Raw genomic sequence first — 11,499 nt, 5'->3', positions numbered from 1 at the left:
AACAAAATACTAAACATGGAACGTTTTGGGTTCAAAACACTTCATCGAACAACAACAAAACCCAATTAAAACATAAATATATTACTTGAAAACCCAGATAGACGGCCTTTTTACAGTCCACAGCTTCTAGCAGATTTGTATCACTTAATAATACTCTGTTTAGTTAAATTTGTTGTTTTCATTAATTTCATGTTCTGTGTGGATAATGGTCTTGATAAAAAATTGACACTGGAGTCTCTTTGGAGGTTAGCAAATTAGAAGACTTTATTTTGAAAGTATTTCCTTTTATAGCCAAAAGGGAAAACAACTATAAACGACAAGGGCAATGTACTAACAATAATATAGGTAACAAATAATATAATTAACATAAAAGACTAGGGTCTAATAAGGGGACATAATTCTTAACAAACTCAATGAAAATATTATCTGATCATTCACACAATAATTCTATGAATTATAAATAAAAGTCGATCATTGCAGTTGATGTTTCCAATCCAGAGGTCTTTAAGTCTGTGTATTTTGGTTCACTGTCGTGTGGTAGTCGGTGTTTTAAGAGGAATAAAAGCGATTTCAAAATAGTAGAAATGATTTGCCCTTCCTTCTTTGTTTCAGGGATGACGTTGACAGTTTTACAGTAACCAAGCAGATATTTGAGGAGTTGGAGATCACAAGCCACTCAGAGCAAGACTGTCGTCTAGTCAGACACGTGTGTAGCCTGGTGTCAAAGAGGGCTGCTTATTTGGCGTCTTCTGGTATGTATGGTCTTTTGGCCGTAATTAACTTACAAAAGAGTGAAAATGGAAAGGCTTCGTATGGGAACAAAACAGACAATGGACGTTTCGGGTACAAACCCTTTGTCAGCACAACAGTACACAAATAAACGTGGAAAACAAATAAAATATAATGAAAAATAACTAGTATCATCTGTACTCAATGATGGTTGCAGTATGAATGAAGTGTTAGCGTGGCATGGGTAGCGGATAGGGTGCCCCAGGGGGGTGATCAAATTGATTTGTTCACCCCCTGGGGCACCCTATCCTCTACCCATGCCACGCTAACACTTCATTCATACTGCAACCATCATTGAGTAAAGACGATACTAGTTATTTTTCATTATATTTTATTTGTTTTCCACGTTTATTTGTGTACTGTTGTGCTGACAAAGGGTTTGTACCCGAAACGTCCATTGTCTGTTTTGTTCCCATACGAAGCCTCTCCATTTTCACTCTTTCATTAGTATTTTACGATCACCGGCTTCAGGCAGCCCCTACTGTTTTCTACTTGGCCGTACTTTGAAACTTTGCAGTTTTGTGGTGCAACCTCTAGGTCCCTGCTTCCTCTTCCAGTTATGGGCAGCACAAAAATGAGGCCTTTGAAAAGGTTCTTTACTCCCATTTTCTCACTTTACCCAGTTGTAAAATGAGTATATGACTTTGTCGCTTGTCTCTGTTTAAAATAGCGCCTTGCAGGCGTTGTGTCTCATCCTTCCTGCCATGTGATGCTATTGATAAGAAAATATACTATCCTGTTTCAAAGTGATAAAATTGATTAAATGTAACATTGAATGACATAATCAGTCGGATGCTGAAAAGGTTTAAACTGAGATATTGCTACGTTTAGTTAGAAGCTCAATTTTTATCCAAAATGAGTTCTTGTCATAAATCATTAAATTAAACCTTTTTGTACATCTTCGGGAAATATATCTTAGCTTAATTTCACTTCTAAATATTTTTTTCAGCTAGTCAAGTTGAAAAAGTATGAAATTTGAGAAAGGTTGCTGGATACCTTTCCCATGCATCTGACCATAATTTCATGAAAATCACCCGATTTACTTCAAATAAAGATTAAAATGCTCTGGTGAGCATATTCTTTCAGAAAATGCAAAAAATGCAAATCCAAAATTTTCACCTTCCGACTGATTATGTCACGCACTGACACAAATGTCTCATAAAATTTTTGGACAGAAAAAAAAAAAAAAAGGACATTTTGAGTTAGACCATGTACGAATAAATACACAGCCCTGCGTGAAATATTTAGGATCCTAAGAATTTCTTGATACCGTGCAGCATGGCTTTAGGGAAGGACAGAAAGAGAGAGAGAGAGAGAGAGAGAGAGAGAGAGAGAGAGAGAGAGAGAGAGAGAGAGAGAGAGAGAGAGAGTAGAGATGGAGAGAGAGAGAGAGAGAATGTATGTGTGAACTGTTTCAACTATCTTGGTGAAATCTTTGCAATATTGTGCCGAGTTGCAATGGAAGAATGAAATTCAATTCCCCTATGAGGATTGTATCTTTGGTATGTGTTAAGTAAAATATCAACAGTTCTGCCCACCAGATCAATCATACCAACACACAAAACGATGTGCAACTTTTAAAGTTTATAGCCTGGAAGATAATTTAGTGAGAACTAATCACCGAATTGGTGGTCTAAAAACTAATAAACAGCTAAGAGATGTCATATTTATTTACTCTATAACAAAAATCTTCTCATGGATCTCTCTCCGCAGGTATTGCGTGTCTGTTGAACAGAATGAACAAGAAGGAAGTGACGGTGGGGATCGACGGCTCTCTGTATCGATTCCACCCATTCTTCCATGATTTGATGATGGAAAAAACAAAAGCTCTTATTATACCAGGGATAAATGTGGGTTCCATTTGATTTTTCCACTTTTTGTGATTGAGATGGATATTTTTAAGTGTGCAAATATAGATAGTAAGGTGGATCAAGAGTGCAAGTTTAGAGAACAAGGTGGATAAACAGTGCAAGTTTAGAGTGCAGGGTGGATAAAGAGTGCAGGGTCGATAAACAGTGCAAGTTTAGAGTGCAGGGTGGATAAAGAGTGCAGGGTGGATAAACAGTGCAAGTTTAGAGTGCAGGGTGGATAAACAGTGCAAGTTTAGAGTGCAGGGTGGATACAGAGTGCAGGGTGGATAAACAGTGCAAGTTTAGAGTGCAGGGTGGATAAACAGTGCAAGTTTAGAGTGCAGGGTGGATAAAGAGTGCAAGTTTAGAGTGCATGGTGGATAAACAGTGCAAGTTTAGAGTGCAGGGTGGATAAAGACTGCAAGTTTAGAGAACAAAACAAGGTGGATAAACAGTGCAAGTTTAGAGTGCAGGGTGGATAAAGAGTGTTAATATAGAGAACGAGGTGGATAAAGAGTGCAAGTTTAGAGTGCAGGGTGGATAAAGAGTGCAAGTTTCGAGTGCAGGGTGGATAAAGAGTGCAAGTTTAGAGTGCAGGGTGGATAAAGAGTGCAAGTTTAGAGAACAAGGTGGATAAACAGTGCAAGTTTAGAGTGCAGGGTGGATAAAGAGTGTTAATATAGAGAACGAGGTGGATAAAGAGTGCAAGTTTAGAGTGCAGGGTGGATAAAGAGTGCAAGTTTAGAGTGCAGGGTGGATAAAGAGTGCAAGATTAGAGTGCAGGGTGGATAAAGAGTGCAAGTTTAGAGTGCAGGGTGGATAAAGAGTGTAAGTTTAGAGAACAAGGTGGATAAAGAGTGCAGGGTGGATAAAGATTGCAAGTTTAGAGTGCAGGGTGGATAAATAGTGCAAGTTTAGAGAACAAGGTGGATAAAGAGTGTTAATATAGAGAACGAGGTGGATAAAGAGTGCAAGTTTTAGAGTGCAGGGTGGATAAAGAGTGCAAGTTTAGAGTGCAGGGTGGATAAAGAGTGCAAGTTTGGAGTGCAGGGTGAATAAAGAATGCAAATTTAGAGTGCAGGGTGGATAAAGAGTGCAAGTTTAGAGTGCAGGGTGGATAGAGAATGTTAATATGGAGAACAAGGTGGATACTTTTAAGAGGGCAAAAATAAAGATGATAACAATTAATATAACGAATTCACATGACGCTTAAAATATTACATATAAAGCTATTTTAAAAGTGAATTTTTAAACTAGGAAGTATAAAAACCTAAACAAGGCAATTATGTTATTATTTAAAGGTGAGAGGATGGTTAAATATGTCACCCACTGTCTCACTATATGCCGGGGTATTTGAGTGGCGGAAAAATTGATTTATAATAAAAAATGTGAAATTTGGGTTATTTTCAAAATGTTTCATTGAAGACAATTGACACGGTTTCTTATATTGACATTTCTAGTCACTGTTACTTTAAAATTTCTTATTAGCACTTGGCGAGGTCCCAGCTTTGAGAGTTCTTACCATGATGAGGGTCATTTAATTCGATCGATATTTGAAGGACGTGTTTTTTGGCCATTAAAAAAATTTTTGTCTTCCCAGGGTATGGTTGTTAACTGGTTTTTTAAAAAAATCTAGCTGGAGTGAAATCTAGCACCTTTTTTCAGACCACAAGGGGAGGTAACTTCTATCGCCCTATATTTCCTTTTCCAGGTTGTTTTCTGTATTTTTCTGTGGATGAAATTACTTGGGGTTTATTTTGTCCTTGCCGGAGTCCTTGGCTGAAACAGTCAATGTATAGTATTAGTTTTGGAGATGATATTTTTGCTGAAACAGTCAATGTATAGTATTAGTTTTGGAGATGATATTTTTGCTGAAACAGTCAATGTATAGTATTAGTTTTGGAGATGATATTTTTGCTGAAACAGTCAATGTATAGTATTAGTTTTGGAGATGATATTTTTGCTGAAACAGTCAATGTATAGTATTAGTTTTGGAGATGATATTTTTGCTGAAACAGTCAATGTATAGTATTAGTTTTGGAGATGATATTTTTGCTGAAACAGTCAATGTATAGTATTAGTTTTGGAGATGATATTTTTGCTGAAACAGTCAATGTATAGTATTAGTTTTGGAGATGATATTTTTGCTGAAACAGTCAATGTATAGTATTAGTTTTGGAGATGATATTTTTGCTGAAACAGTCAATGTATAGTATTAGTTTTGGAGATGATATTTTTGCTGAAACAGTCAATGTATAGTATTAGTTTTGGATGATATTTTTGCTGAAACAGTCAATGTATAGTATTAGTTTTGGAGATGATATTTTTGCTGAAACAGTCAATGTATAGTATTAGTTTTGGAGATGATATTTTTGCTGAAACAGTCAATGTATAGTATTAGTTTTGGAGATGATATTTTTGCTGAAACAGTCAATGTATAGTATTAGTTTTGGAGATGATATTTTTGCTGAAACAGTCAATGTATAGTATTAGTTTTGGAGATGATATTTTTGCTGAAACAGTCAATGTATAGTATTAGTTTTGGAGATGATATTTTTGCTGAAACAGTCAATGTATAGTATTAGTTTTGGAGATGATATTTTTGCTGAAACAGTCAATGTATAGTATTAGTTTTGGAGATGATATTTTTGCTGAAACAGTCAATGTATAGTATTAGTTTTGGAGATGATATTTTTGCTGAAACAGTCAATGTATAGTATTAGTTTTGGAGATGATATTTTTGCTGAAACAGTCAATGTATAGTATTAGTTTTGGAGATGATATTTTTGCTGAAACAGTCAATGTATAGTATTAGTTTTGGAGATGATATTTTTGCTGAAACAGTCAATGTATAGTATTAGTTTTGGAGATGATATTTTTGCTGAAACAGTCAATGTATAGTATTAGTTTTGGAGATGATATTTTTGCTGAAACAGTCAATGTATAGTACTAGTTTTGGAGATGATATTTTTGCTGAAACAGTCAATGTATAGTATTAGTTTTGGAGATGATATTTTTGCTGAAACAGTCAATGTATAGTATTAGTTTTGGAGATGATATTTTTGCTGAAACAGTCAATGTATAGTATTAGTTTTGGAGATGATATTTTTGCTGAAACAGTCAATGTATAGTATTAGTTTTGGAGATGATATTTTTGCTGAAACAGTCAATGTATAGTATTAGTTTTGGAGATGATATTTTTGTTGTTGTTAATATTTTAAGCTGTTCTTGTCAGTAGGATCCTGTGCTTGTGAATGGTTAGGACTTGATGATCCTGTGCTTGTGAATGGTTAGGACTTGATGATCCTGTGCTTGTGAATGGTTAGGACTTGATGATGATCTCAAACTTAATGCACTGATTTGGCGCTCTTGGAATCTACTTCTGTCCCCTATCTGAACCAGTCATCTTTGTCTTACTTTTTTTCGTATTGCTTTAAATTATTAATCCAGAATTTTTAAAACGATCCCATTTTCTTTAATTTTTTACAGGTTCTGAAGTGAGCTCAATGTATCACACGTGCCATAATCATAATAATCATCATCATCATTGCCTTTTTCACCCTGGGTCAGGGTATAGGCCACAGACAATCAGTTTCCATCCTTCTCTATCCTGAGCTAACTTTTTTTTATCTCATTCCAGGTCTTACCACTTCTCTGTATATCAGCTTCTTTAATTCTTCTCCATGTTTCTCGTGGCCTTCTGCTTAAGGGTACGTGCCATAATACTAAAACACAAACAAACAAAATCTTTATTTATTTTAATATCGTTGCTTCTTTTGTCCCCAGTTTAAAATGATGTTGTCCCACGACGGCAGTGGCAAGGGAGCCGCTTTGGTGGCTGCTGTGGCCCAACGACTCATCGAAAAGAAGAACCAAGCAGACAATGACAACGGCAACGAAGCTGAGGGAGGAGAACCAGAAAACTAGATAAAAGACATCACTGGTTTTTATTTAGATGTAGTTTTAGTCTCATTATAGATGGCCAAGTAAGAGATTTGAGTGGTGACACAACAACTACCACGACGATGCTTGCAATCATTGATGCTCCCATCTCAGCAATGCAAAAATGTTTTTTTAATTTATTAACCAACCCATCAGCAGCTGGTGTTGTATCCCCGTGTCCTGTCAATGCAATGCAAATTTTATGCCATTGAATTCGTCGATCTTTTTACATTGTACACAATGGATGGAAACTTGGAGAGATAAAAATCTTGCACAGCTTTCGAACAGCTGGCTTTGAAGTACATTATCATTATATTGTAAGATTTTCATTTATGACTGGTTTCCCACAAAGCACTCCCCTCTCCCTCCCCCCCCCCCCCCCCCCCCCCCCCCCCCCCACTCTCACCCAGATATTTCTCACTCTATTATTTACAGTATTTTTCTAAGCCATCAATTAATGTTGTTCGTGACATTAAAAATGACTGAAAATATCTCCCTCCCGAAAAATTTAAATCTTAGAAATTCTGAAACTAATACAAAAAAGAAAAAAAAAGAAAATCCTTTTACAATCTGACAGTCAAAAGAAAAAAAAAAGAAAAGTGACACAAGAGGGAAGTGATTTGATTAATAGAAGCACCGTGTTGAAGACTAGTGGTGAAAGGGGAGTACTTGTACAGTTTAAAGCAATTAATTGTCAGTGGGAGTGGAAATGATGATTTAAAAAAAAAAAGTAGATGATAACAGATAGTTTAGAACCAAACAAATCGAAAAAATTAATACAAAATGTTGTTACCAGTGTGAATATAGTTTCCAATACATAAATGTAAATAGGGACGTCACCTCCTTGTCAAGATTTGTATTATATTCTTATAGCATGGCTACTTGGATCCTGTCATAGCAAAGGCTAGTTAAAGCCTTTCATGCGTCTCAGAGTGAGTCTCAGAGTGTGTCTCAGAGAGAGTCATTGAGTGTGTCTCAGAGTGTGTCATTGAGTGTGTCTCAGAGAGAGTCATTGAGTGTATATCAGATTGAGTCTCAGAGTGTGTCTCAGAGTGTGTCATTGAGTGTGTCTCAGAGAGAGTCATTGAGTGTGTCATTGAGTGTGTCTCAGAGTGTGTCATTGAGTGTGTCTCAGAGTGTGTCATTGAGTGTATATCAGATTGAGTCTCAGAGTGTGTCTCAGAGTGTGTCATTGAGTGTGTCTCAGAGAGAGTCATTGAGTGTGTCTCAGAGTGTGTCATTGAGTGTGTCTCAGAGTGAGTCTCAGAATGTGTCATTGAGTGTGTCTCAGAGTCATTGAGTGTGTCTCAGAGTGTGTCATTGAGTGTGTCTCAGAGTGTGTCATTGAGTGTGTCTCAGAGAGAGTCATTGAGTGTGTCTCAGAGTGTGTCTCAGAGTGAGTCTCAGAGTGTGTCTCAGAGTGTGTCATTGAGTGTGTCTCAGAGAGAGTCATTGAGTGTGTCTCAGAGTGTGTCATTGAGTGTGTCTCAGAGAGAGTCATTGAGTGTATCTCAGAGTGTGTCATTGAGTGCGTCTCAGAGAGAAACATTGAGTGCGTCTCAGAGTGTGTCATTGAGTGTGTCTCAGAGTGGGTCATTGAGTGTGTCTCAGAATGTGTCATTAAGTGTGTCTCAGATAAGAGTCATTGAGTGTGTCTCAGAGAGAGTCATTGAGTGTGTCAGAGGGTGACATTGAGTGCATCTATGAGTGGGTTACAGAGTGTTTCTTTGAGTGCATCACAGATTGTAACTCTGGATGTGTATTCAAGTGATAGACCAGTGGATGTGTATTCAAGTGATAGACCAGTGGCTGTGTGTTCAAGTGATAGACCAGTGGCTGTGTATTCAAGTGATAGACCAGTGGATGTGTATTCAAGTGATAGACCAGTGGCTGTGTGTTCAAGTGATAGACCAGTGGCTGTGTATTCAAGTGATAGACCAGTGGATGTGTATTCAAGTGATAGACCAGTGGCTGTGTATTCAAGTGATAGACCAGTTGCTGTGTATTCAAGTGATAGACCAGTGGCTGTGTATTCAAGTGATAGACCAGTGGATGTGTATTCAAGTGATAGACCAGGCATAAAGAGAGAGCTAGAAAGCCACTTCATTGGGTCCTAGCAACTCGTAGTATGAAATACCCGACTATGACATGTATAGAAAGTAGGATATGAGAACACAGGCTGACAGTGTACATGTGCGAGACTAGAAAGATGAGGAGGATGCAATGAAAAAAAAAAGGGGGGGGGGGGGGGGGGGGGAGGCTGTTGTTTTTAAAACTCTGGTATGTCTTGTGCATAATGCAAGGTCAGATTTTGATGTCAAAAATTTGTATTTTCTGAGAGGTTTTGAATTTGTCACTTATTTTGAATTTTTATTTTTGTGCTATATATATTTCTGGTTGGGTTGAGGTTGGGTGTGTATGTTCAGACAATACAAACTAGGCATCTCCCTGCAGTGCATGTTGGATATCGATGACATGAGACATTCTTTATATCATTTTAGTTGACAACTTTTTATCAAACTTGTATTCGTGGAATGTTTACGAAAATGAACGTGGGTGGGGTTCCTGACCTCCCATGGTGGGCAGGGAGGTACATACTGTCTTCTATCCCCCCTATGTCTGTTTTCCAATTGATTTCTGTCTTTGACTTAGAATGAGATTTCTTGGTTTTGTCCCGGCCGTGGTCGGATACAATCGCTGGGGAAAACAGTCAAATGTATAGTCATTGATTTGGGAGGTCTTTTTCTCCGTGTAAATCATCTCTCTGTTATGTACTGTATTATGTTTTGTTTACATATTATATATGATTTATAAACAATTGAGTGTATTCCTCTTGGCGGGGACCTGTACTTGTGTCTGGATGAGACTTTTGGGTAATCTCAAACGAAGTACTTTGATAGTGTGCTCTTGGAATCTACATCTGTTCCCTATTTGAACCAATTTCCTGTTGTCTTACCTTTTCTTGGGTGCTTTAATCGTAATTCTAGAACTTTTTACGATCCCATTATCTTCCTTTTTACTGGCGCTGATATAACCTAAATGTGTTTCAAAATCCTTAAAAACAAAAAAACAAAAACAAAACGAAAATGAACGAAATGTTTGATGAAAATAAGTAGAATCTAAATGATATGGGAAGAAAAAAAAAACAATTGGTTTACCTTGTTTATACCAAAAAAAGATGCCCTGGAATGTAAAATCCTGTATCGTTTATTTCTGTCTTTCTCACGGATATGATATTTATTATTTTACTTGCAGTTTGTATCTTGTATAGATGGAGGGTAGGGAGGTGGGGGGGGGGGGGGGGGAGTGGAGGGGGGCGGTTATAACCACTCGGTTTTCTTATATTCTGTGTAACGTCTTTGCCTTATTCATCTTCAAACCATCGATATAATTTATAATCTCAGTCTGGCACGACTCACTCACAAATGCCATTCTTTCTCGCAATATGAAAATATAAAATAAAACAAATTATTAGATTATAAAAAGATTAGGTATGAAACAACTGGGTGGGGTTCCCGACCTCCCATAGTGGGCAGGGAGGCACTCACTGTGTCTTCTACCCCCGAAAAAGCTGTTTTCCACTATTCTTTCTGTCTTTGTCTTAGAATGAGATTACTTGGTTTTGTCCTGGCCCTGGCCGGGTACCCTAGTGTATAGTTAGAGTTTTGGGAGATATTTTATCTTGTAAATCATCTCTCTGTATATATATATATATATATATATATATATATATATATATATATATGTCTTTGGCTGAGAGGCGAATAGTCAAATGTATAGTTATAGTTTTGGGAAATGATAATTTTTTTCCCTTGTAAATCATCTCTTTGTCTTGTAGTTACATTTTTGTTTTCGAACTTGAACATTTGATTTGTAAACATTTGAGTGTATTCCTCTTAGTGGAATCTTGTACTTATATCTCGATGAGACTTTTAGGTGATCTCAAACTAAGAAAACTGGATATGACAGAGGGAAATGGTTCAAATAGGGAACATATACTTGTTTCTCATGTCTTTTTAACTGTAGATCTAGAATTTTTACTAACCAATTTTCTTCCTTTCGACTGGCGCTGAAATGGTCTAAATGTGTTGCAAGTGCTGTAAAACTCTTAAAAACAAAAAAAAGAAACTATACTCGCATTATTAAAGATACTGTCTTTGATTTTTACATGAAATTGGCATTTTGATAAAACGGTATGCATTAGCCAGTTTTCTTTTAGATTGAACAACTTGGTATATTTTTATATTGTGCGGCTATGTGGTCTTGTGGTGTGACACTTGCTTTCGAATAGGAAGGTCCTGGGTTCGATCCTCGCTCGGTGCATGGTTGAGTCTTTGGACAAGGCTCTTTGTTCATATTCTCTCACCATACTCAGGTGTAAAAATGAGTACCTGGCCGTTAACAGCGTTGTCTCTGTTGTGAAAAAAATTGCAAAATCGCCTAAAGGGCGTCATGTCTCGTTCTACATGGTACGTGTTGCTGTTGGTCAGGGGCCCTTTGTAAAGCGCTTTAAGCACGATTAGTGGCTATTGCGCTATATAAAGGCTCAAGTTTTTGTGTGTTTTTCTTTATATTTTCATTCAATTTTTGACAAGTACTAAAAACTCTCAAAGCAGGGCTGGTAACAAGGTGGGAGAGGGCTAGGCCTGAGTGAGTAGGTACTATTTTAAAGATCACAATTATTTTACAGATATTTCTTTCTGATTTTGGATGTTAGAATAGAAAAGCATCAAGCATGAAATTTCTTGATCTCAGCTGAGAGACTTACAGCTTCAATTTCACACTTTCCATAATATGATGTTGTTGTTTTAATGCTTTCACTTTGATTGTCTTCAAGAGAATATTTGGATTTTAACTGTGATAAAGCTGAGGAAATACTGGGGGATGAAGCAGGATCTTATAGGAAGTCGAATTATTT

The 11,499-nt window shown here is 37.0% G+C and overlaps 1 protein-coding gene across 1 annotated transcript; it reads left to right on the top strand.

The window, feature by feature from the left end:
* Positions 1–611: 611 nt before the first annotated feature.
* On the top strand, positions 612–6,924 carry LOC144966224 (hexokinase type 2-like). Its single transcript, XM_078902402.1, has 3 exons — positions 612–752; positions 2,503–2,639; positions 6,426–6,924. Exons 2-3 carry the CDS (start codon positions 2,526–2,528, stop codon positions 6,564–6,566), a joined length of 255 nt encoding a protein of 84 aa, XP_078758528.1. The 5' UTR covers positions 612–752; positions 2,503–2,525; the 3' UTR covers positions 6,567–6,924.
* The last annotated feature ends 4,575 nt before the right edge of the window (positions 6,925–11,499 follow it).

This window comes from Berghia stephanieae, chromosome 2 (genome assembly GCF_034508935.2).
Source record: "Berghia stephanieae isolate SIO BIC M18660-M18661 chromosome 2, UCSD_Bste_1.3, whole genome shotgun sequence".
In the NCBI taxonomy this organism is placed as follows: domain Eukaryota; kingdom Metazoa; phylum Mollusca; class Gastropoda; order Nudibranchia; family Aeolidiidae; genus Berghia; species Berghia stephanieae.
The sequence above is the reverse complement of the archived record's forward strand: the minus strand, read 5'-3'. Positions and strand labels throughout refer to the sequence as shown.